The sequence below is a fragment of the Xiphias gladius genome, chromosome 6 (assembly GCF_016859285.1).
Source record: "Xiphias gladius isolate SHS-SW01 ecotype Sanya breed wild chromosome 6, ASM1685928v1, whole genome shotgun sequence".
In the NCBI taxonomy this organism is placed as follows: Eukaryota; Metazoa; Chordata; class Actinopteri; order Istiophoriformes; family Xiphiidae; genus Xiphias; species Xiphias gladius.
In genome coordinates, this window is record NC_053405.1 from 14,312,495 (window position 1) to 14,337,048 (window position 24,554).

At 39.8% G+C, this 24,554-nt stretch overlaps 2 protein-coding genes across 2 annotated transcripts in view; both read right to left on the reverse strand.

Annotated features, from left to right (window-relative positions):
- LOC120791028 (ankyrin repeat domain-containing protein 13C) overlaps positions 1-9,353 on the reverse strand; it is an 88,087-nt gene extending 78,734 nt beyond the window's left edge. The window contains exon 1 of the mRNA XM_040129128.1: positions 8,900-9,353. Coding sequence (XP_039985062.1) covers positions 8,900-8,927 — 28 coding nt within the window. The 5' untranslated portion in view covers positions 8,928-9,353. The remainder of the gene's footprint in view (positions 1-8,899) is intronic.
- Positions 9,354-15,874: 6,521 nt separating this feature from the next.
- On the reverse strand, positions 15,875-22,957 carry ptger3 (prostaglandin E receptor 3 (subtype EP3)). The gene is made up of 2 exons (XM_040127761.1): positions 22,045-22,957; positions 15,875-21,303 (listed from the first exon to the last, which is right to left on the reverse strand). The coding sequence occupies exons 1-2, from the start codon at positions 22,894-22,896 to the stop codon at positions 20,977-20,979; spliced, it is 1,179 nt and encodes a 392-aa protein (XP_039983695.1). The 5' UTR covers positions 22,897-22,957; the 3' UTR covers positions 15,875-20,976.
- Between the last annotated feature and the right edge of the window lie 1,597 nt (positions 22,958-24,554).

The following is a 24,554-nucleotide window of genomic DNA, read 5'->3' on the forward strand; positions in this document are numbered from 1 at the left end:
ATCTGTTATTCAGTTATTCTTTTTCTACTATGAATTTTACACAGTACGTGCAGAGCTCTCATCACCATAACCTCCAAAAACAGCTTGAGCTAATGTTTGTGTAACACACATCTTTCCACTAAAGAACAATAAACGAGTAAATTCTCTGACGTGATCTGCGGGGTTAATGATATCTAAGAAAACAACATGATAACATGATTAAGCTTTAGTTTCTGAAGTAATTTCTCCGAAAACAGCATCACTCTTTGCTATCCGCCCACTCTTATGTATTTATATTCCGAAGTGAGGCCTCAGTTGCTTTGTAAACCTGCTACATTGTGACCACCGTGGTTTTTTGGAAACATGTGACTCTAACTTGACCTTACCTCTTCCAGCGTTCGCTTGTAAGTCCTGGAAATTCTTATCAATCCCTTCATTTTCCGTCTCTTGATAATACAAGCACGTAAATAGTCTTGCTGTTAAACAAGCAAAGGTATTTGATTTCACCTTGAAATCAGAGTCGTATTATTTTAACTGTACCCACCGAATAAAGATGAGTGCGGACAATGTGACACAAATACAGCATAACTAGTTGTACAAACAGACGGAAGGACGGACAGACGGACAGTAAGTCAGAGAGACTAGAAAGTGAGGAGTATTTGAAAAAGTCTCTGGGGGCATTTTGATACTTTACTTGGTTTTTTATACCATTGGTATCCACTTTAACCCACAAAATCTCAGGTTGGGACAGTGTACAGTGAAACAGGCTCTGATTTCAGTCATCTACTGAGAAGCTTTGCATTCATGACCTACTTTATGTTATTTTAAAAATGTGAAGACACGAAGCAAAAAATGCTGACGGTACATTGTTTTTCTATACTTCAGGACATAGGGCCTCTACAAGAACATTTCCATACCCGTATTCTAAACCTGTCTAAAGTGCTCCAAGTCGGATTTATCAAACTCTCTTAGCTCGCTCATTTCAACCTGATGGATGGCAGCTGTTCGTGACGAGGTCTACGTCGAGATAATTACCATAATCAATGCCACTAAACTGTGGTGTAAAGATGCCTGTCTGTTAGCCGAGAGTAAAAAGAGGTATTTCACACGATGGAGCTCTAGATTCTGCTGTCAGAAGTCAGTGGTGAAAAACAAAAGACGTTCAGCAGTATCTGTAGTCAAATTAATGGACCTGAAATTAATTTAATAATTATTTAATAATTTTAAAACTTTTAATTGTACAAGAAAAAAAGAAAGAAAGAAGAGTCCTCCCTCCTGACGAAAAAAAAAAAATATGAATTTAAGTTGATTTTTTTTAGTTAGTTACTTTATTTAGATTATTCAATAATAAATATAAAGTGAACAAACTGCTTTTTTCATGTGTGGAAGAAAGCAGACTGTCTGTACAGTGCATGACAGGTCTGGACGATTAGACAAATCTGTTTGTACCCAAGAGAAAATTCCAAATATGAGAAAATTGTTGAATGCGACAACCTCTCTTTTATCAGTCATACATGTTTAGAATTTGCTTTACTACTGGACATTAACTTTTAATAAAATTCATCCGATTAAAACACCTCTTTTCTACCAACTCACATTCACAGTCCCATTTATTCTCTCGCGTTCTCGTGAAATCTTCCTTTATATATTCAATCCGTTCAGTGACAAGGGAATGTCAACAGGGAAATGTTGGCTGACCTTGTAGAACGGCACAAATTGGCAGCAGACTTCGAGCACTCAAACACCCACATCCGCTTGGAATTCACATGGCTAAAAATGCAGATGACGCTCTGCTCTGGCCTTTATAAGCATCATTCGCACATAGCTTTTTCTTTCCGGAATTTTTTTTCCTTTGAGTAAATTTTTTTTCTTTAAGAATCGTCTACCTGTAGTGTAAGCACAGTGGCTCAGTAGTACTGATACTTAACCCTATAGGGTTCTTGTCCGAGTCTGTCCTGCCCACGTGTGTTACTGGGACGGTCCAGCAATGCAACAGGGGTGTTTTCTTGTTTTCTGCCCAATGTAAAGGCCTCATTGTGCTTCAAACAAAGTGCTTGTGGGATCACCTAACAGCGTCTGAAACCCCCGCTCTAACAACGGGATTGCAGGGGCTTTGTCTCACGGTTTTTATAACTTTTTAAAAACAGACAATCCAAGAATCACTGCCACTTCTCTTGAAGAAGACTGAGACCTTTCAGTGGGTCAAGCAGCATAAACACACAGAGAAAGACAAAGTAGTGACACACTGGTTGGTGTTAATGCTAATACTCTTTAAAAAGTGGTACTACATTTTTTTTGATTGTATACTGCATTTGTGTACTGTATACACACGGGGTTGGTGGGAGGCATTCATTAATGCTTTCGAGGAGGCTGCACCAGCACTATTTAACTGAAACATCCTTTTACTATAAAAGAATGTAATTGAGCGAATTAAACACACACGATGTCGGGTTTGAGTTTTGTTAAAGTTCTGTTACGTCGTGAGTTGAAAATGTAAACTGATCTTTTGGGGTACATTCGTGTGCTGAAACAGGCTCTGATTTCAGCCATCCACTGAGCAGCATTGCATTCATGAGCTACTTTACGTGGTTTGAAAACTTTGAAGACGAAAAATGCTGACGGTACATTGTTGCTCCAAGTACTCCTGCTTCCTAATAATGTTACGACGTATCTTACTCTAAAATCTTGTCTGCCACACTAAACTGAACTGTTCCCCCCCAAATAAGATCGGACTGATAATCACATGATTCCTGATATTGGCTAGATTTGCTGCATTATTTCATCGGAAAAAAAGGGTGAGCAGTAAGTCGCAGCTGATAGACTTGAGACATCCGACTTCACATGAAAAATGACTGGATGAAATGGAAAATGTACCATGCATCATCTGTTAAGCAGCACGGAGCTCAGCAAGATCCTCTAAAGACAGAGCAAGTTATTTTACATTGCTTCTTCCTCTTTTATATAATCCAAAGATGAGGATAGATAAACAGTGCGAGTATATTTTCCGTTGAATAATATTTGAATATTGCTGTTGATTTGTGTGATGGCAAGTGTGTAGGTGTGTGTGTGTTTGTGTGTTCATGTATGTCTGTTAATCGTGGTGTGGGATGGTGTTGGGTTACTTATGTCTGTGTGGTTGATTGTGGGCGAGCTCGCGCCATCTCTCAGCCCCCCTCATTTATTCCCTCTCGCTCATTTTCTCACTGCGTCAGGATGTTGTTGTCGCCGGTCAGACAGAGCAGACAGCCGAGCAAACACTCGCCCTGTCTGCCCACACTTTCACTTATCCTTCCCAGAATTCCCCAGGGCGCTGGATGGTTGCGGATATTTCATATTTCCATTTAATCATTTGCTGGTTGCTGGATTATGTCATGGTTAGAGCTCAAATGCTTAGTCGATGGACAGAAAATTAATCAGCAACTATTTTGGTACCGATGAACCAATTTATCGTTAAACTCATTTTTAATGCAAAAATGCCAAACATTCTCTAGTTCCAGCTTTTACACTGTGAGGATTTGTTGCTTTTCTTTGTCCTCTGTGTTAGAAAGCTTCATATCTTTAGGTTTTTGATATCATCAGCTTGTGCTCCAGGAAATTCTAATGGGCATTTTACACAATTTTCTGACATTTTATAGGCCAAAAGAATGAACAATCCTCAGTTGTAGCCCTAGTCATGCAACAGGAGCTTTGCACTACCTACTGAGGGTTGTTACTAATAACAAGAAAATGAAGCACTTTAACGTCGTTTCTTCGCACTTTCCATCACTAGAGTATTCAGATTCAAACTCTTTCTGTCGCGTTGCCCTTGTGGCCATCAAAGTGAATTCTGAGCTGTGTACTGTTTAGAGTCAAGTACATACAAAGATCTTTTATTGAAAAAAAGGAGGTATCCCTCATGAGTGTTTGTTGAAGCTTGCTGCCTTGAGAAACACCTGGAGAAAATCAGTACAATGTCCGAGAGCCAAAGGTGACACATTCAAATTACTGTCTGAACTAGTAAAACTTTTGAGAAATGACTCAAAATAATTGCCGATTATACTGCTATTGAATGACCAATTGTTGCACCGCTAGATTAGCTATATAAAAACAAAAGCTATGATAAAAGCATTTTCATATTTCTAAATTTGAGGTACTGAAGAAAGTATTGTTTTGATATTGTAAAAGCACAGGTATTGAGAGTCCTACTTACACCTGGGCTTTTGGCTCGGATTCACCACGTAGCAACCCTTTCAAAAAACAAAAACGGGTTTTCATACTCCTTTGAATCTAACCTTGAGCCAAGTTTGTAATGTAATTTTTAGTGCTTCGAAACAGAAGAAATTGTGTTTAATAAGCTTTTTGATTAAATGGCTGAAAATACACAGAGACAAGAGCCATTAATCCATAAACCACAAACCATCACGGCTATAGTGAAATGAAAGGCTCTTCCTATATTTCAGGTCTCATGACACAAACTGTGTGTGGCTACGAGATGGTCCATTTTATGCTGCCCTCCCCTATTCACAGAGTATCAGAGTATAAGACAATAACATTAGCAACGACTGTTTAATTTACAGCTGCTGCTGGATTTACAGTCTCCTTCACAAGCTTCTCAGTGGCCAACAGTGTTTATACTGAGCGGTCAGGGATAACACTTCTACGTGTCCCTTTGAACGTATAAAGCAGGGCAGTGTAAAAATAGCACAGACACTTTAGATATATTCAGGTTAGAAATGTCAAATAATGTAGATGTGAAACATGAAGCAAAATACGTCATATTCAGTGGCTGAACTGAAAAGAGCCATACTGACAACTCGCCTCATGCTACCAGCCATTAATTTCCTGTTCCACACTGCCGTTCTCTCTCAGTTCTCATTAGCTCTGTCTCTCAGTTAGGAGTGAATTAGAGTGGGAAATCATTAATTATCATCAATAATTAGCTGATAACTTAATTTGCTTCTACTGGCCTTTAATGAACTTTCTCTCTTCATAAGGATGTATAAACTCTGCAAAGCCTACAGAGACTTTTATTTTTTCTTTAGCCAGATTTATTCATCTAGTTGTTCAGTAAACTGTTATGTTAATTAAAACGCTTAAAGTTGAACCCCCCCCCCCAGAATATCCTCTACAACTAAACACACACACAGGGTCATTCAGTCTTAAATAACTGCTAAACCTTAAAATCAATGAATGTTTATGGGTCTCATTAGTGAAACTGTTTCATTATGTTCTCAAAGAGGAATTTCAAATGCACAAAAAAAAAAAAAAGAAAATTCTGAGAGAAAAGCGAAAAACTTTTGGTGTATGTGTCTCAAAATTCAGTTCACAGTTCTTTTGTCCATCTCAAAGCACTTCCGGACTTCCCCCGCCTGTCTGTGGTTGACAAAAAAGGGTTAATACCTATGATGTATGTTTTGATTTATAGTTCAGTGTTGGATTTCTCCTGTTTATAGCACCGCTGCAACTACAAATGAATTGTATGTGATCAGGCAAAATCATACTTAATTATATCCCCGACAATAACTGTTTACATTCTTTCATTTGCTTTATGGGACAAATTACTTTGGTCATTTTAACTATATTATTTTCATTGAAACTGATTTGCCCATTACTGGACCGCTATCTCCCATTAGATTGTATAAAAGTAATTTGCAATATGTAAATTCCAGTAACTATCTTGGTAATATGCTTACCACAAGCATGTGTGATGACAGCTTGAACAAGTGCCAGACTCGTTCTGTGTACATTAGGACTAACAGACTCCTGTGAAAGTTCAGGCGATGCTCAGTGCAGGTGAGACAAGCTCTTTTTAGGGCTTTCTGCTCCCTGGTTTTTCTGTCTGCCTTACTGGTGCCCATACAGGAAAATTGCTCTCGACAGACTCCGAGTAGCGTATAACAATGCATTTGTATAATGTTTACCTTGCCTGGCAGATGTAGCCCCAGCAAGATGTTTTTGACCAACTATACCAATACTTTTGATGCCTTAATGAAAAAAGGTAAAAGACACTGTATACCAGTTTATACAGCATCTCCGCACATCTACAAATCACATCGTTGACATACTTCTAAGTTCAACAAGTCCTTGACGCACAAGCATAAATCCAACTTCGCCCCAAGACCATTTATTCCTACTAAAGACCTAAATCTTTAAGGCAGCTTATTTTTATAACAATGATGTATCAAACCAAAATGTGAGAGGTCTCACACTGATGAACCTACAGAGCATTATCACCGGAAAAAACCCACTGTACACTACCTGCTCGACACCAGACAGCAGACAAACGCAGTTAGCGACTAGCTGGTGAACATAGTGGAGCATTTAGCAGCTAAAGAGTGAGATATTTCCCTCAGGACTTGGTGGAGACCAAAGTGGAGACCAAAAACAGAACTAAAAAAGAGAGTGAATATTGGATTTACATTTATCAGGTGGACACAGACAAGACTCCAAATAAATGATAATGTTGCTGCGTATCTGCTAGATGTATCAGGCTTTGGCTACACAGACAATACTTGTTAGTAGGATCTATCCGTTGTTAGTTTTTAGCCTTTAACATGATTTATTGACAGTAAGAAAAATGTACAATATCATGAGACTCATCCTTTGCAGTACAAAGAATGGTTCTGGCCTTCAGAAGCCCATAAGTCAAACCTTACGGCACATATGACATGACACTCACTCACTACGGGCATTTATCTCCTCACATGTTGACGTCCCCCTCCTGACACAGACACACGCCATGTACAGAGTCAAAACCTGACCTGTCACATCACTGGATGTGGACAAGAAGCATTACCCTCCAACACCACCTACTTGTGAGCTGCAGAGGGCATGACCCTCATCCCTGCCTCCCCTCTGTAATTATTTTCAGAGGGAGGATAATTGAATAGAGGCCGGATCTATAAGACAATATGTTTCAGCTTGCTAAGAGGTGGTCCAAGAGAGATTTTTATGAGGTTTTGAGGTTGATGAATCCTATGACTAAATGTGAGTGGCTGTTTAAGTGTCTTTACATTTCAATCTTCCCTCTTAAAGCGAGTCCCTTTATACCAGCAGCCTGCCGATAATGATAATCAGTAATAGTCACTGTGTAATCTCTCACACAATTTCAAATAATTGCTGTACGATTACAGGCAGGATGATTATTGTGGAAAAATTCTAGCTTCTGTCTCAGCCTGATTTAACTCCTCTAATTTAGTTCCCTCGTGTGCCTCCCGCTTTATTGCCTGAACTGAAACACTCCACCAGGATGTTCAAGGATAGTGCCTTTATTTTTACAGCAGCTGTTTGTTTTGCTTTAGCACGAACAATGAACCTCCTGCTGTTGTACCAACTTCAAACATATATAGAAAGAACAGAGATGCATTTACTACTGATAAAATGTCTTTTCCTGCTAAATTCAATAACTTCAAACTCCCATGGGAAAACAAAGAGCGGTGCTGTTGCTAATCCTGCTCAGCAAGGATGTTTTTCCTCTAGTGAGACTGTTTAAGTAATATTGGAAAACCCATTATATCTTGAAGAAAATTGAATCATAGATGCAGGGTGGTTAATATATAATGTAAAACAAGCAGAACTGTCATTACTGAGAAGAAAAAAACCCAAGTCAAAAGTCCATTTCTAAAATGAACAAACCACAGACCATGCTCTGTGATCTGACTACTTAATTTTGCTTCAATTTAAGCATACGATTCTGGTGTAATAACACTTCATCAGTGTTGTATCCTCCCAGACTGATGTTTTTCGAAAAATATTTAGCCACAACCCCAATAATGTATTGATTTGTGGTGATCTCAGTCTGTGTTTGCCCAACGCTTTGGTCCCGAGCGACAACTGCCGGCCAGATTTCCAGAAAAATATGACATTGTCTCAACATTAAATAAATTACAGACCAACTGGACCACCAGACCACCATCAGTTTACAATATCCACCAGTACACAATGAAATTTAAAAATATATAATGGTCAGATTTACATTATTTTCTGAGGACATTACTTGCTCTCAAGAAATCTCATAATGTGATAGAGAAATTGCGAAGAGGGTGAAATAAAGACTTGATTTTAATGAATAGATTTTTCACAAGCGCCACTCTCAAAGAAACTTTACATTTTTGCCCCAGTATTTGTTAAGCTCTTAGAAATGTGAAACTGTTTGTATTATCTACTATTTTTGCATTGCAGAGAGTAATTCCATGTCACACTGTCATGCCCATGCATGAGAATTAACACAGAAGAAATGTAGGTAGCATGGCGTAGTAAAAAACCAGAGGATGCCAAGGGAGGCAGGTCATCTATGAAGGCGCAAAGTGAGACATGTATCTACACTTTTGGATTTCAAGGTTGTATGGGGTTTTCCTCAGCCACAGAATGAGATTTATGCATTTAATTTGTGATCAAATTAAACAGACACAGTAAACAGATCATTAAGATACATGACTTACACTCATCTCTATCTTTTTAACATAAAAAGCTTAGAACCTACTCAGTTAGGAGTACAGCTCGGTGCAGTATAACACACCGCCCAAAGAAACAGCCCATTTTACTGCACAAGTTAAGTGGAATACAAGGCTGACAAATCAAGCAACCACCAGACCTCTACACAGGACACACACACACACACACACACATACACATGCACGCACACACAGGCACACAGGCGCACACACACACACACACACAGCAGTGACCTAACAGGTGACCCGTCCGGAGCTGCTGAGTGTGTTTATGGACAGCATGCAACGGCGAAATTCAGCAGGCCGGACCATAATAAATAAAATAAAATAAAATAACAACAGCTACGTTCAGGCAAACAAGGCATATTACAATTTAGCTTTTACAAGCAATGTGACCACAACAATTGCACAGAATGTACATGACAGAGACAGGCACGGGGCCATTTTGGCACCAAGAAAGCCACGGAGATAGCAGATAACTCACCTACCTAATTTGAAGAAGTCGTCATCTGTCATCTGGCAGCGAGCCGTTCAGTTACCAAAGGAGACTCCAAGGATACTTTGCCTGTGTCCAACTCTCCCCTGTCCACATGTCCACATGTCGTCTTCTTCCTCTTGTTCTTATAAACAGGGCCCAGGTCCAGCATTCAACCATTTTGGGCAGTAGTTTTTCACCCACAGCCCTGAAATCTTCCCTCCGTCGCTAGTAAACAACTAAGTGGCTGACTGGCAAACAAAAGCATGGAATCTGTTCACATTAAAAAAAAAAAAAAAACCACATACACACACACAGGGAATCTTGTCAGTTAACTCTCTTGTGTCATTTGAGTAACGTTGCTGCCAACATTTTATGGTTTCATTGGTGCCAAGTCTCGTTGCTGGGGCTTTCCTTCACAGTTTTTCATGAAAGTAGCTACTAATCAAGGTAATGCCATCCTCACTTGTGCTCCACCACCTAGACCAGCTGTGGCTACTAAACACTGACACCCAAGGGGGCGCTCTTTCACCCAGTGAAAAACGATGCGCATTAATCTCATGCATGCTCAGGTCCAGCAGTGGTGCACTCCCAACCAGCTCTGGAATATCACAAAGTACATTAGTACGTACATTTACTGTACTCTCAATAGTAGAGAGTAGTAGTCCGGTCGTGACGGTGATCAATTTCATTATGTAGTACTCAGTATTCATATTGCCGTTGTCATGCACTGCCCTCCCCTCGCCTCCATGCATTTCAACACAAGCAAGCAGACATATAGCTACAGACACACATATCCAGGTCTTTCATATCAGTAACTCCATGATTTACTTTGCACATCACAACAGCGTGTTTTTTCTCTTTTCTCCTTCTTATTTTCCTTTTCACTCATCCTTTTCTTTTCAGGTTTACTGAAAAGGCCACTTTTTACTCCACTACATTTATTTGGCAGCTGTTGTTGCAAGTTACTTTGTAGATTAGCTTTTGCATATACAATATAAAATCAGTATGACGCCTTGTTAAGGACAAAACTACCCAACAATATATGAAGTATATAACATTAGTTCCATATCAACCAGCTACAACAGTAAAACGCCACTTTCATATCCTATATACTAACAGGAGGCCTTTTAGTTGCAAGATGGGTCCTTTTAATTTTGAATACAGGACTTCTATTTGTATTGCTACTTTTACACAAGTAAGATAATCAAATACTTCCTCTAACACTGCACATAACACATAAAAGCTTAGAAAACACTTTTGTATTGATGTATAGTACAGAACTGGGGCACTGTATTAGTCTAACTAAGTAACTAACTAACTAATTATAATTTAGTGTTTATCAGAATGGTTACATTAGAAAAACCCAGAACGAATTCCAGCCAGTCGCTGTGAGAATGACCATTTTAAAGACCTTATATGCTCATCATTTTTACATCTTTTGATTTGTTGTTCTGTGGTGAGGAAAGACAGAAACTCAAACTGAAAATTGGGAGCAGGGTAGCAAACTGTGAGGATGCAGGGCCGAGTGCCATTATAAAGACGTATGGGGATGGATTTTGGCCCGTTAAGTGCTCAGGCAGCGCCAAGCAGACTGGAGGATGCAAAGCTCATCACATAATTTCCAAAGTCATTCGTAAGGCACATCACTACACCCAGCCACACGGAAAAACATCAAATTTTTATGACTTCTGGGAGCCAGTTTAAACATCCAGCAGATTGAAAAAGAATGGGGATGTTGAGCGTTTTTGTCGGACGGCTTAAGATGGCAGAAGAATCTCAACCAATAGCACTGAGTGATATTTGTCTGACATTAAATTACTGTCTTTGTTACAGTGTTGCCCTGGACAACGTGACTGTAGTAAAATTCAGTCATGATTAGTCTATTATATTGCTTTTTTTTTTTTACTGCATTTGTGTGTAATAGTCAACAGGGAGCTGTCACCAAAGTGTTTCCATTCTGTTTGTTATTGAATTTGAATAAGCACCCCCCCCCCGATGTGAGCAGCACTATGTGTTCATACTGCTAAACTTTTACAGGTCCTAGAACATGTTAAACTCATTTGTTTTTGTATTCATTCAAGAATTGCTCCATCATGACAATGCTAATCTAGTTCAGCGAGGGCTATTGACCACAAACAGTGTTAAATGCATGCATCAGTCAAAGAGAAGTGACTGTTTATTGACACATTGGTCACTAATGTGCAGTAGTTGTGTAGTCAGCCACAAAAAAACAGTGAACAGTGAATTTTCCTTGTCAAATTTATACATTGCAATACCTGGTACATTTGAGGCATGTCTGTTAAGTCTGCCACTTTGGTCCAGACTGGAATATTTCAACTACAATTGGATGGATTGCTTTAAAATTCTCGAGAGACACTTGTGGTGACCAGAGGACGAATCCTACTAACTTTAGGGATCCCCTGACTTTTCATGCACTAGTGGCACCACCAGTGGGTCAGAAATTCTCTTGTCCTGTGAAATATCTCAACTTTGTACAACAAAACTATACAAATTAGGTACAGACATTCATGCCTCCCTGAGAATTAATCCGTTTATTTAGGTAATAGCCTGACCACCACAAGTTTGACATTTGTGATTTTAAGTGTGAAATGTCAAAACATGGATGGATTAACATGAAAATTTCATGTCCCTCTCGGAATGAATTGTAATAACTTTGGTGATCCCCTGACTTTTCCTCTTGCGCCATCATAAGGTCAGAAATCATAATTTGTCCAATACTTGGATTTATTCCTGCAAAATGACATTCCATCATCCTAAAATGGACTTTACGCAAATATCAGGATGCTAACATGCTAAACTAACATGGTGAACACGGGGAACATTAAATCTACTTTGCATTAGCATTTAAGCATTATCATTGTTAGCATGTTAGCACGCTGACACCGTTTAGCTCAAAGCACAACCTCACAGCTGGAGACTCTTTGTCTTGTTCCTTTGTATGTATATATATATATATATATAGAGAGAGAGAGAGAGAGAGAGAGAGAGAGAGATAGATAGATATAGATATAGATACATATTAATATGGAGTTTAAATGCATACCAACATCAACAAGAAACGGCGTCGCCATGGAAATGAATCAGGGACTTTGGATTCAGTGTCTACTCGCTGTGTTTCCTGAGAGCATCAGAGTGAGAGTGTTTACACTAATTCTATTAGATACAACGTTGACAAATACCACTGAGAGGGTGTACAAAATCCTATCTGAGTCATGTCTTCATTCCAGGTTTGTTTGTTGTCGCTGTTATCTTGGTGCTAAATGACACAAGGTCATAACAAGCTTAATAGACAGGCTGATAAAAAAGAACAGAGCCTTTTAAGCTTGAACTTGAAAGGTGCCCTCACATGACTCCGAATGAACACGCATGCACGCACACACCCGCACACAGGCACACACGAACGAACACGCACAAACACACACAGAGAGGAGGTATTATCTCTGGCTACTGTTTAATGTTTACCCTCCTGAACACTGAACAAAAAAAAATGATCAAAAAGGTATTATTACGGTTTTAATGCCCTTCCATTCAAAATAAACTACAGTAACAACAATAACTTCTTTTCGCATTATTGATTCTCTAATTTATTGACACTCGAATGACTTTTTATGATGTTCATATATATTTTGTACAAGGTTTTTATTGTAGCCAATAGAACAGGCACAAAAAGGTACACAATATGCTTTTTAATCAGTCAAACATTGCTTTAGCAAGTTATTAATGTTTAAGGCTTTGATAAAGTTTCTCCATTGCACCATACAGTCCAGGTAAGTATCATGCCATCTGTTTTTCCACTCAAATCTTTAGAATTGATCAAGTTGTCTACCAGCCTTCCAAAAACGACCTACTATTTCTGCAGAATACTGGATTTTTTAATTTTTCTTTTTCAATCTGTTGTTCTTAAATATGCAGTTTTGTTGCTGATTATTTGACATTTGCTTTTTTGGAACAGTTAAACACAGTTTTAACTATTGCATCAATTATGTCTAAGGCGAAACTAATTGCCATGCAGTGAATAAGCAGTATAATTTGGTAAACATGGCTCTCTGTCAGACTGAACCTCCACAGGAGCGTACGAAGGAGAATAAAGTCAGATGTAATGTGCTATTGTATAATTAATATCAACCTGAGGCAAAAACCACAGATGCTGAAACAGTGTCACACTGGGCAAAATCAGAGCACTCACAATTGCTGATTGTTGCTATATAAACCAATTATATAAAACATTAGACATATTGAGATATTGAAAACTGTTCTCCTAATCTAAGACTCTTCTTTAGTAAGTGGCAGAGATTTAATAAAGGCTTTATGGTGGTTGCTAATTGATTCTCCGCATCAGTCTTCTTCCTGAAAAGAAGCAAGTGTCCTAATATTTAACATGGTCGGTAGAAACTGTATAATCTTACCATTCATTATCACTGAGGCGAAGAGGGTGATTATTTAATTTTTTTTTTTTTTTTTTTAAGATACAGGCTTGACTGCTAAGGTTAGACAACTATTGATCAAAGATGAGTGTTTTTGTAGGACAGGAATCACTAAGAAGGTGTGGGAGGATGGATTTATATCTGTGTCTGCGTTTGGACGGCTGAGAGCAACAGTGATAGACTGCAGGGTAGAAGCTGATAGGCCGCTCGAGACGACTGGCCACAATTCTCCCGCTATCAGTAAAAAAAATAAATAAATCAGGTGAAAGATTGAGAGGAAAACAATGTGGCAACGAAGCACTGAATGTTAATGAGGTAGTCTATACGTCAAAGTGTGACTGTTGAGGTCATTTAAATTTTGCTGAAATGACCTACAGCACCTTTGGATATATTTGTGCATGCGTTTTGTCCCACTGGAAACCACATGTCCATTCTCTTATGATGGGTGAACAAGCTATTTACATATCTTTCCATTTCATGGTCAACATGGCTCATAATTTAGGGTTTTCTAACAATGTCGTGGAGCGATAAGGGAGGAGCAGCAGTGAGGACATCGTCAGTCATTTTTTGTTTGTCCAAGGAAACTATCCTGAGTCTGACTGCTGAGTTAGCAGGAGAACTGAGGGCTGCCACTTTAGGAAGCCACAATATCTCATCTCTACTCCAGGACACACAGCCAAACCTTTTCCAAAGCAATCTGAGTGACTGTGTCCATGGACATGGACGCTACTGGATCCTCTCTGCAGCCAGCCGGCGACCTTTTGACTCATCCGTGTTGTCCACCTCACCTGAGGTTACTTTGTCCTCAGACAAAGCACAGCAGCAATGTCTTGCCTTATTCCCTCAGCGCAGTCTGCGAACAAAGACTTTGTCCATTTATTAAAAGCATAAGCAAGTTAAAGTGGAGGCATCCATCGTCAGCCTGATTAATTTGGTTGTAAGTAATGAGAGGTCCGGGAGGAGCAACCATGTAATTGAGAGTGAACAGACATCTTTCTTTGCATAATTGTCCACGGAAGTAGAGCATTAAAGAAAGAATAGCAGTAGTGGCCTACCAACATCCTCCAAGACCACAGTCCAAACAATAAAAAAGTAAGTGAGAAATGTGCTTCACCTTTCGCAAGATATTTCCATTTAACCATTTAACCACCAACCCTCTTGGTGAAGATAAAAATGCTAGAACTGATGCAGCTGTGTGAGTGCTGGGCCACTGAGACTGAACTCAACTGAACCTTATTTCAAGCGTACTAAGTTTTATATCCATACTTCATATTAACACCAATATGGGACAATACTGTAAATCATGATGCAGAAGTGTTTTTTCAACGGCCTTTCCTCATAAAAATTATACATCCTCAGTTTATTGAGCTTAACAGTGATGAATAATGGGACGATAAAGCCTCTAATGGGCCCACTAGAATTTATCAGATGCAGACAGCACCCTTACTCAGCAATAAAACGACTACATGGTGTGCAGAGCCCAGAGAGAGAGAGAGCCAGGTGATTTGCACAATTCATGACTAATTGAATTAAAGTCTCAAAATCAGTCACAGATGTCATCTATAAAGCAATGAAAAGGTCTATTGGGGAGGGTATATTGAACAAGCACTCCGGGGTCTTTTTTCAGCATCTTTAATTCTTCATTGTCAGGCAAGTCCACACCTAGACGCTAGGACTCCGTTTAGAACTATTGGCTCTGAGCAGATTAAACATTTGAACGCTCAGGCCTTCATATACTTTGCTCAGGGGCTACCTGACTGTAGCTTAGATATAGACTGCAATGTTCTCTTACAACCTCAAAAGGAGGTCGCCGATTTCCCTACAACTGTGGGGAAGTCAAGTTCGCTGACAGTAAGATACAGTTAGAGCTTCTTTTCATTGTAATTAGTGATTTTGACATTGCTGCACCTGCATACTGCCAAATTCTTTATACACTGGTGCCATTTAAACTGGCATTTCAGTTTTCTCTTTAAAACTTTGTCTTCTTCCCTCTGTGAGAATTAGTGTCCTTTTGAACTTGGCAAGTACTGCTGGAAAGATCACCATACAAAATGCTAAGGTGTAAAAAGCCAAAAATTCTAATATTAGGAAAGAAGGTTTTGCACACTGGAGTCAGATGTGAGTACTTAATGATAAAGGCTTTGTTGTTTGAGGGACTATTTTATCGATATTTTGACAAAAAAAGGGATTACCTAATGTAGATTAAGAGGAGCTTTGGTAACTTTTTGTTACGCTCCACCTGATGACCAAAAGAACACTTTTTTAACATGAACACATTTAAATAAATAGACACTTATAGTTGGTATAATATTTTCATATAATATATAATCATATTTTCTGTACTCCAGTCTTTGAGAAGTAGACATATCTTACTCCCCACAAAAGTATGAATGATTATTTTTGTTTTATTTTAAGCAATGTAAAAATGCAATCATTTAAAGTTTTGGCTTTGGCTCATGACTCACACCTCTGAACAAAATCTGTGAGTGAAAATATTTATTTCAACAGTGTAGAGAGACACATTGTTCCATTTATTGGCCAATGGGAAAGACATTGCATAAGGTCAGCAAACAGTAGGAGCGTACACATGCTTTGCAATGGCCAGCAGCATTTAACAACATTCACAGTGTTCAAACCATTCACCAGTGGACAACAACCACATCATTCTCAGTTAGATTATCAGTAACATATGTGTAGAAATTTCAGTCCAGAAAAGAAGACCACCAGGATTTACAGTAACATCTAGAACGCCGCACTCAGCTTTATACTTTTTCTTTTTTTTTTTTAGGAATGTTTCTGACTCTTTTTCAGTTTTGAGGATTTTTTTACACATAGGAGAATTTTGAAACATGCAATGTCCCTTGCCATACTCAGCAAACTGGGGACTTAGTGGTTTTTAGACCACTGGGCATCCATTACTCAGTTTTTGAATATATTGCTCAGTTCGGATTAATTAATTAGTATGACGGTTAAGATGTATAAATATTTAATAACAAAACATGCTTCGGCAGTCACAAAAGCCCAATGCATATTGAAGACATATGATCATGTCCTTTAATAAAATAACAACGTTACACCATCATATAAGCCAAGAACACTGCAACAAAATGAATCAAAAGTGCATTGCATGTTGAACTGATACAAGTCAAGTAGCGACAAAGATGTAAAATACCAAAAGGACACTTTGAAAAGTAGAAAGATTTTTTTTTTCATCACAGCAACATGTTATGAATCCTATCTATGACAGATATACCAAAATATCTGATGGAAAAAATACAAAAGGTTTACAGCATTCCTCACCTTAACACGGAAGAATACCGCGGACAAAGGAACAGGGACTGTGTGAGAGCACAGAGATAGCCCTCATCTGAGAATCGTGTCTCAGAGTCTGAGTTTGGAGAAGCTTGAGTCAGGGTGCCGGAGTTCTTGTTTAACATTCAAAAGCAGAGGTAAAACGTGAACAAAAGATAAGAAGATGGACATCTGATAGACATCCAGTATTTACTTACATTCCGTAGTGGAGACTTGGCTGGTGGGCCAAACCTGTTTCCATTGTACTGTACTGTATGCACATCTGACACTATCAAATGCTCTTTCTATAGATTTGAAAAACACTTTGCTTGTTGGACCTGCCAGGTTGGTTCTCCCCTCTTTACATGATTACACTTAATGTCTGACTTGTTTGTCCCTTTACTGTATGTTCATCTGGAAATGGCTTTTGAAACAAAGCTTATGACAACAGTCTTACAATATGGAAGTTGTACAAGCAAACTCTGCTTGGTGGCAGCTACAAACTGGCAGAACATGTGAAGCCGCTGGGCCAGTCTGTGCTTTCTTGATACCACAGAGACAAGAAACCGAAAAGATCTCATCCAGTTATCCAGTTCTTTCAAGAAAGGACACCTGCTCATTGCTTTGAAATGTGAAAGATTAAATGCTTTTTTGTTCTTCTACCCCCACTTTAGGATGATAGAGTACAATGTTGGTGTTATATATGTTACAGAGATGGTCCTAATGATTATTATGGCACAATTTTTTTTTTTAAATGGGTCAGAAATTCAATTATCACAAGAATACTAAAACATCAGACTGTAGGAGTTCAGAGGAAGTTGACAGAATATACTCAACAGGTAGGAGGGAAACACATTTAAATATGCCATTTTTTCAGTATTTGGAAAATACACATTTAAAAAGTGAGCACAAGTGCAAAATATCAAATGATCAAACATTTTTATCAGGAACAATCTCATCTCATCTTGTCTTGAAATGTCAAGTTACCAAGTGACTCCTCAGCTCATGAGACATTCAGTAAACAGCTTCCATGCAATAGTGACATGAGTGAGTGAGATGGAGCCAGCATGCAACATCAAATTCTCCGAGCCTCCTCATAAAGCCTTTTTCAAATCATTATGTAATTCTACCCTCCCGTCTGTGCCGGTGCACGACTGGTGTGTAATCGCCTACTGAAATGGCCTGTTCTTTATAGAGGTCAACACCATTTAAGCATGTGAGCAGCCAGACATGACAGTCCTTCCAATTAAAGCTTGAATGACCTTTGTTGTGTCTTTTCTTAAAGGGGTTCATACGTAACTTGGACATTAATATGCATTTTAGTAGCAAAAAGCAAACTTAGCTCTGAAACACTTCTTAATGAGGCCACACATTAATTATCATCGCCTTTGAAGTTTACACCTTGTGGATCACTAAACTGGAGTTTGCGGATATTTTCATAATATAACTGTGTAACACCCCAAGTTGTAATGAACATTCATATCATATAAGAGTAACCTGTACTGCAGAATCACAGAAAACACTGTCTGTAAACATTGTGTATGTTTTTACTGGGTCCATTAAGGAGGGTTGAAATGTGTCATGTTTTCTATTTAAAAAATTAAAGTATTATTCTTCCATTTTCCTTTCCACTGTGGGGCTTGGTCAGTATGTAACACCCTGGAAAATTCACTACCTCCTATAGGGCCAACTACTTTAAAGGCGATGTTCTTTTGTGTAATTATTTTTCCTCTACTGAAGAGCAGGAAGCTCAAGAGTCTCCTGGACAGAGAGCTGAGATAATTACATGATGCAGATTCCAGTGGAAGATGGCCGGGTCAGTCGCAAACCCAACATATCCCGCAGCAACTTGCGGATAAATGTAGTCATTGTTTTAAATGCATTAACTGAACCCCAGATGTTACCGCCGAAGCCTGTATTAACTGCTGCACAACATGAACAAATGCCTAGAATAAATACTGCTAATGCAGCGACACAAGCTCAGTTAGTGGAGCACTCATTAAAAGGAACACTGCTCATGTCAGTGTGATAGCACTTAGACCTTAATGAAAACTTATCCCTTGCTGAAAATACATTTTTCAAATGTTAACAAGCGATATACCACAGGTAATTGTCGACGCCCATTCATAGCTGGCAATGAACTCAAGAAGAATCACGAATAATACTAAATAATTTGTTTCTGTGCAACACACTTGTTTTGTTTCCCTCTATTTTTTTTTTGTTTTCACTCACCAACCAAGGTTAATCCTTTGAGTGGGCTACTAAGGCAGAGTGGCTTCACAATCAATACAAGATAAACTCCACTCTCTGTTGGCGGATAAACAGATACATGGAAACAGAAAATGCTCATCTTTCGCATGGCTTTTGCAGATAACAATTTCCGATGGGGAAATTATCAATGTGCTTGTGTGTATTCTCACATTCGACAGGCAAAGGCAAGACCAGGCAGGGCAGAGTGTACAGTACATTAGTCTAATCTTGTTGGCTGCTGTGCTGAGAAGGCAGAGTTCTTGGTTGGTGCTGATGAGAGAGAGATTGTCCCATAGCCTGAAGGTTACCATGACAGCAAACGTGTCCATCCTTGAGGTGTCTTTCACCAACCTTAACAAATACATTTACAGTATATACAGCAATGAGATGGTGTTATACAAGACAAAGTAGCCAAAAAAAGACCATGTTTACACCACTGTAAAAGGAATGGATTGCCATTTCTTTCTAAAAGCATTCTTCGTCAATTACATTTGGTCAGATGGAAGCAAAACACCTCATTAAAAAGTGCCTCAATTTCATCTGAGACCTCTGGGAAATTGCAGTAAAGGACATTTACATGTACCTTTATTTAGAGGTAGTATCAGGGCTACAAGTAAACAGTTTAGCAGGCAAGAAGAAAAATTATGGATTACCGAAGGACACGCTCAAAATGTTCAGGGGTGCCACCCATCAAATTAAAAGCATGAAATGAATTAATATGGCTAGTTTAAAACACACTGTACCTGCAGCTACAACCCCGTGTACTGGCAGAAGTACATTAATGTGACCACCTTACACTGTTGAATGCTTGACGTAAGGTTTTGATACCACAGCAGATTGTGTTTAGCAGTTGCACAAGCAGCTTCAAACGTTCGAAACAAAATGTAGGTTGTCTGTGTTTTGGACAGTCTGGACATGATCTTCAGTGTTCCATTATTGTTCTGCTAATCAACCTCAAATCCAAAGAGCACTCTTCTCTCTACTTATATTAATAATACTGGTCATAAGACTGCACCAATTATCTTTTTTTTTCTCCAAAAAGATTTGGCTGGTGAAATTAGGTCCCCTTGCCAGTACACATTGTGTACTTAACAAAGCACAAATGCTTTTAATCCAATGAAATCGGCAGGGATTGCTCTATGACACTCAGCTACAGCCCTGTAACTACAGTACCAGCCTGTCATGTGCAGTCTCAAAATGTTAAAACTTAACAAATCTACAATTCTGTCCCTCACACACATTCATACCAGTGCATTCATAGTCAGGATAGAAGGTGGCTACAAACTAAAAGCTTCACATTTCGTAGTCCTGGCTGCTAGCCGAGGAACACCACATACAGTGTTTTATAAGGTTTAAAGCAACTGATAGCTAACAGGCACCATCATCAGCATTCAGCTAAGAAACAATTAATTTCATATTACTACAATATACTAATAAATACTCTTACAATCAACAGATGGCTCCAGTTTAGGATTTGCATTTTTCTTCTGAATGACCAGTGATCCTTTTTAAACAAAGTTGTTATATTTCATGTAAGATATGCCAAAGCTATTTACAACGTAGTGTAAGCTATTTACATTTGCAATTTTTAAATTTACAGACATTCACAAAAACTATTTGTCCTTTAATTGTCTTATGGCTTCAAGTTGTTTAAAGAAATGACGCAGATCAGAAACTAAAAAAAAAGCGCACGAGATGCACCACTTCCATATAAGTCATTTTAGAGTCGCCCATATTCAATGCTTGGGCCTGGAAGATGTTATTATCAAGACGGAAAACTAGCAGTGAGAGAGTTCCTGGGAGCCATGCTGTAGCCAAATGCAAGAAGTGACACGGTCATGCATCCACATGCTGGTTAGGTGACTTTGAATGGAATGTGTTTTAAGCAAAACAAATGAACCCACAGCAGAAATGCCTGGTTCTCATTAACACTGCTGCAGAGACTACTCTTGTCCCCCAGTGCACAATATCCTTCAGTGTAGAGGGTTCCATTCTTTTGTTTTTCCATAACACATCCAAGGCAATACTGCATCCATTTTCACATCCATCCAATCTGTACTGGCTTTAAGTCACCAGATAGCAGCTCCTGCCAAAAGTCGACTTAGCTACTTTGTGGTTTATGAAGGTTGTTGCTGTCTCGGCTCTGCTTGTTAAGAGCATCCAGTGCCACTTGGGTCTCCTTGCAATCCTCTCTGGAGCAGTTGGACACGGCATAAGCGACAATGCAGAACTTGCGGAAGAGGATCTCCCTGAAGAGCAGATAGACCCACGGGTCCAGGATCTGGTTGAGGGAGGCCAGGCGGATCACGGTCAGAAAGAAGTTACAGTCTAAATGGACATCCTGGCTGGAGGTGTGATTGGACATCACTGCTGTTGAATTGCACTCATGGGAGGATACCTGGGTGGAGACCATTCTCAGCATCAGCACCTGAGGGGAGAGGCAGCAACAAGTTGGTACCAACAAACGTCTGTCGACTGTCCTGTCGACTGTCCATAATATGATTCTGAAACAAGGCCCAAAGTATTTTAAATATTAGATACACTGAGAGAATTAGGAGAAATTGTGTCATTTAGGGAAATGTACCACTGAGAAGACCCTCCAGAAGTCTATATTCTATTATATACACTCTTACTGGCTGAGAGATCTTTTTTCTTTTTCTTTTTTTTTTGCCTTTGCAGGCAGCTTCTTTCATATTTAATGTGACTGATCACAAGACAATCCTAAGAAATTACTGTATCAAACAACTGGGAGAAAAACACAATATTCACACTCTAAGTACTCACACTCTGCCTTTGCTGCTGCCACATTGGCTTCTATTAATATCGCTGGTGGGTCTGTTAAATATATGACTGACAATGCAAGACCTAACAGCACACTGAGCAGACCTCCCAAGCAGGACTGGGCTAAGTGGATTGCTCCTTAATGGCAAATGGCAGCAGCGTTTCAAAGGAAGCACACATGACAGCATTTATCTAACTAGGAACTATGGCTTATGTTTGCGTGTTTGGGGCAAAGAGAAGAGAAATGAAGGTAAATAATTTACATGACCACAAAATAGTATTTTGTATCAAATCCTCAGTGACATCCCGCCATAAATTATTAGTACAGGAACTATTGGTTGTGTGCATGTAAGCAAGGTATTGGCCGCAGTCGCCTCTACAAACATACCAGCAGAGGAGACCAGCATACAAGCAGGACGCACATAATCCCTAAAAGTTGAATGACGGTCTCCGTGGTGAGTCGTTCCCAGTGTTTTGAAGACTGAGACGTGCCTGACTTTGTTTTGCACCGGATAATTAAGCCCCGGATCGTCACCACATTGCAGGAAAGTGTCACGAGCAGAGAGAAAATCCCAAGTAAAGCGAAAGTAATGGCGAAAAACATATTGCCCGCGACTTCTCTGTCCCCCGTGCTGATAAAGCACCAGGTGCCCGGCCACTGCCGCGTGTATTTCCCAACCCCTGCAATGGGCAGCAGGGAAAAGAGCAACACGAGAAACCATGTGACGGCCAGAATCTGCTTTGTCACACTTGTCCTCATGTTATTGGAGTACCAGTGTGGATTTGTTATCGCCGTGGCCCTTTCAATCGCCATGGCACTGGCCAAGAAGAGTGCGCACAGGCCAAAAGTTGTCATACACACACCGAAGAAACCGCACAGTTTGCCCGATGAGTCGATGCGCTCCCAGTTTAGATCAGCTCTGTAAACTGATATCACTATTGGACTCGTCAAAAGCTGTCCAAACAGGTCAGTCAACGCCAGCGATCCAATGCAAAGCAAGAACGACCTTTTCCGTTTATTTTCCTTCTTTCTGTAAGAGATGTACACCAGAATGAGAGCTAATGAGTTGCCCACCATGCCAGTGATCATCATGGTTATAGGGAAACCAACTGATACTGATCTGTTACTGGAATTCTTGGTGACACAGTCTTCGCGCGCTGTCGTGGAGACGTTAGAGCACAGCATTTCTGAAACAGTCGTTTGCGAGCCCTCTAGAGAGTCAAAACTGTCCGTGGTCATCCTTTCGGAAAGGATGAGCCCGTATACAGCGAATAACCCACGTGTGTGTCCAGCATCCTCTTACGCTCCAAGCTGTTCCAACTGAATGCGGTGCGTAAAAGCGCGTCGGGTCCTTTACGCGCTGGAGGCGGGGCTACTTCGAGGGGCGCCCAGAGGAAGCAGAGAGCTGGGGCTGCGTATGGTTTAAATATATTTCATAAATCACAAAACCCGATTTCTGGAAAGCTTGTAGGATGTCTGCCTTAAGATGATCGAGGTTCATTAACCTCCTGGTCACAAGTAGAGGCTATGGCGCTTTGGATGAGTGGGAAAATATCTCAGACGCACCTGCTTCGGAGCCACACGAGAGATAGTCATCCAATTCTGATGGAGCGAGCACAAAGGCGGACTCATCTGATGAGACAGGGAAATAAAGAAACCTGCTCTGCGCCTCTTACGTGGGAAAGTACGGAAACGTTGCCCTTAAGCATCCGAAAGCGGAGTCGGGGTATACTAGTCTATATATAGATACAACAGCGGAATATATTAAATCGTTAGGCTACCTCCTGCTGGTGACCATTAAGGGGGGAAATCACATTTAAGGAGACCAGATGAGGTTTGTCTTCTCTTTTGAAGGCGTTTTTGTATCGGTGCATTCAGTAAACTCTATCAATCAGGCTCATATTATGAGAAAGGCTCAGATTATATAGACGCTATTGTAACTACCGGCACGCAGACGGTGTGGGCAAGCTGTTGGGTTGTTCCTTCCCGAGCTGCTTAAAACCACCGGCAGCACATTTTCACAAAACTTTGTGGTCGACATATTAATTTCACCCAGTTGAAATGCAGTCCGTGACATTTTGCGTGAGGCCCCTGTGCTATGCCACTCATTTACTTGCCCTCTCGCTTACTCCCTATTAAACACGCATGCCACAGTAGTGGATTCAGCCTCCCCTCACAGTAAAGTTCAGGACGCCGGGAGTAGCAACAAGCGCCACCTGTTGACCGGAACGGGAACGACGACGCTAAAAGTGTGGAACACGGGCCCATAGTTCAGTACTCACCTGCACAGAACTTAGCCCCGCATCAAACTGGAAGGACTTTTCAATAATTAGTTTGAGATCAAAGATTAGCCCAAATTAGCTGAACGGTATTTAATAGTCGGTCGTATTGTCAAGAGAAGAATCTCCGGTGAAGCGAGTTAGTTTTTCTGAGGAATTAATGGAAATAGCCGCTGAAACCTTCAATCCGAGGCCGAATCAAGACGATATATTTACAGATAGACGACGCATCTGATTCGGCAGTTAAGGAAAAAGTCGAAGGAGATTTATGTTTTAGTGCCGAGCGGCCGATTCACCGTTTATTGGATCCACTTTCTGTTAGGGCCTCGCAGTTAACACCTTCTGTTTCAGACTAGCAAAAACCTTTATTTTGCGTTTAATTGCGTTTTTCTCCTGCCACACAAAAGACCATGTTCAAAAAAATCCTATATTTATACTTTCCGAACCGGTAAACACACGAGTAACTGCTTAAAAAGTTTCAGATTTGCGAAACCTTTCTTCTATTTGTGAAAACGCAAAAAAATGGCAACCGCAGTTTTGTTTTTGTTTTTTTTAACCAATGCAATGAATCACAAATCTGAATCCGTGTTTTGACCAGTCTTTAGCTTCTCCTGGTTA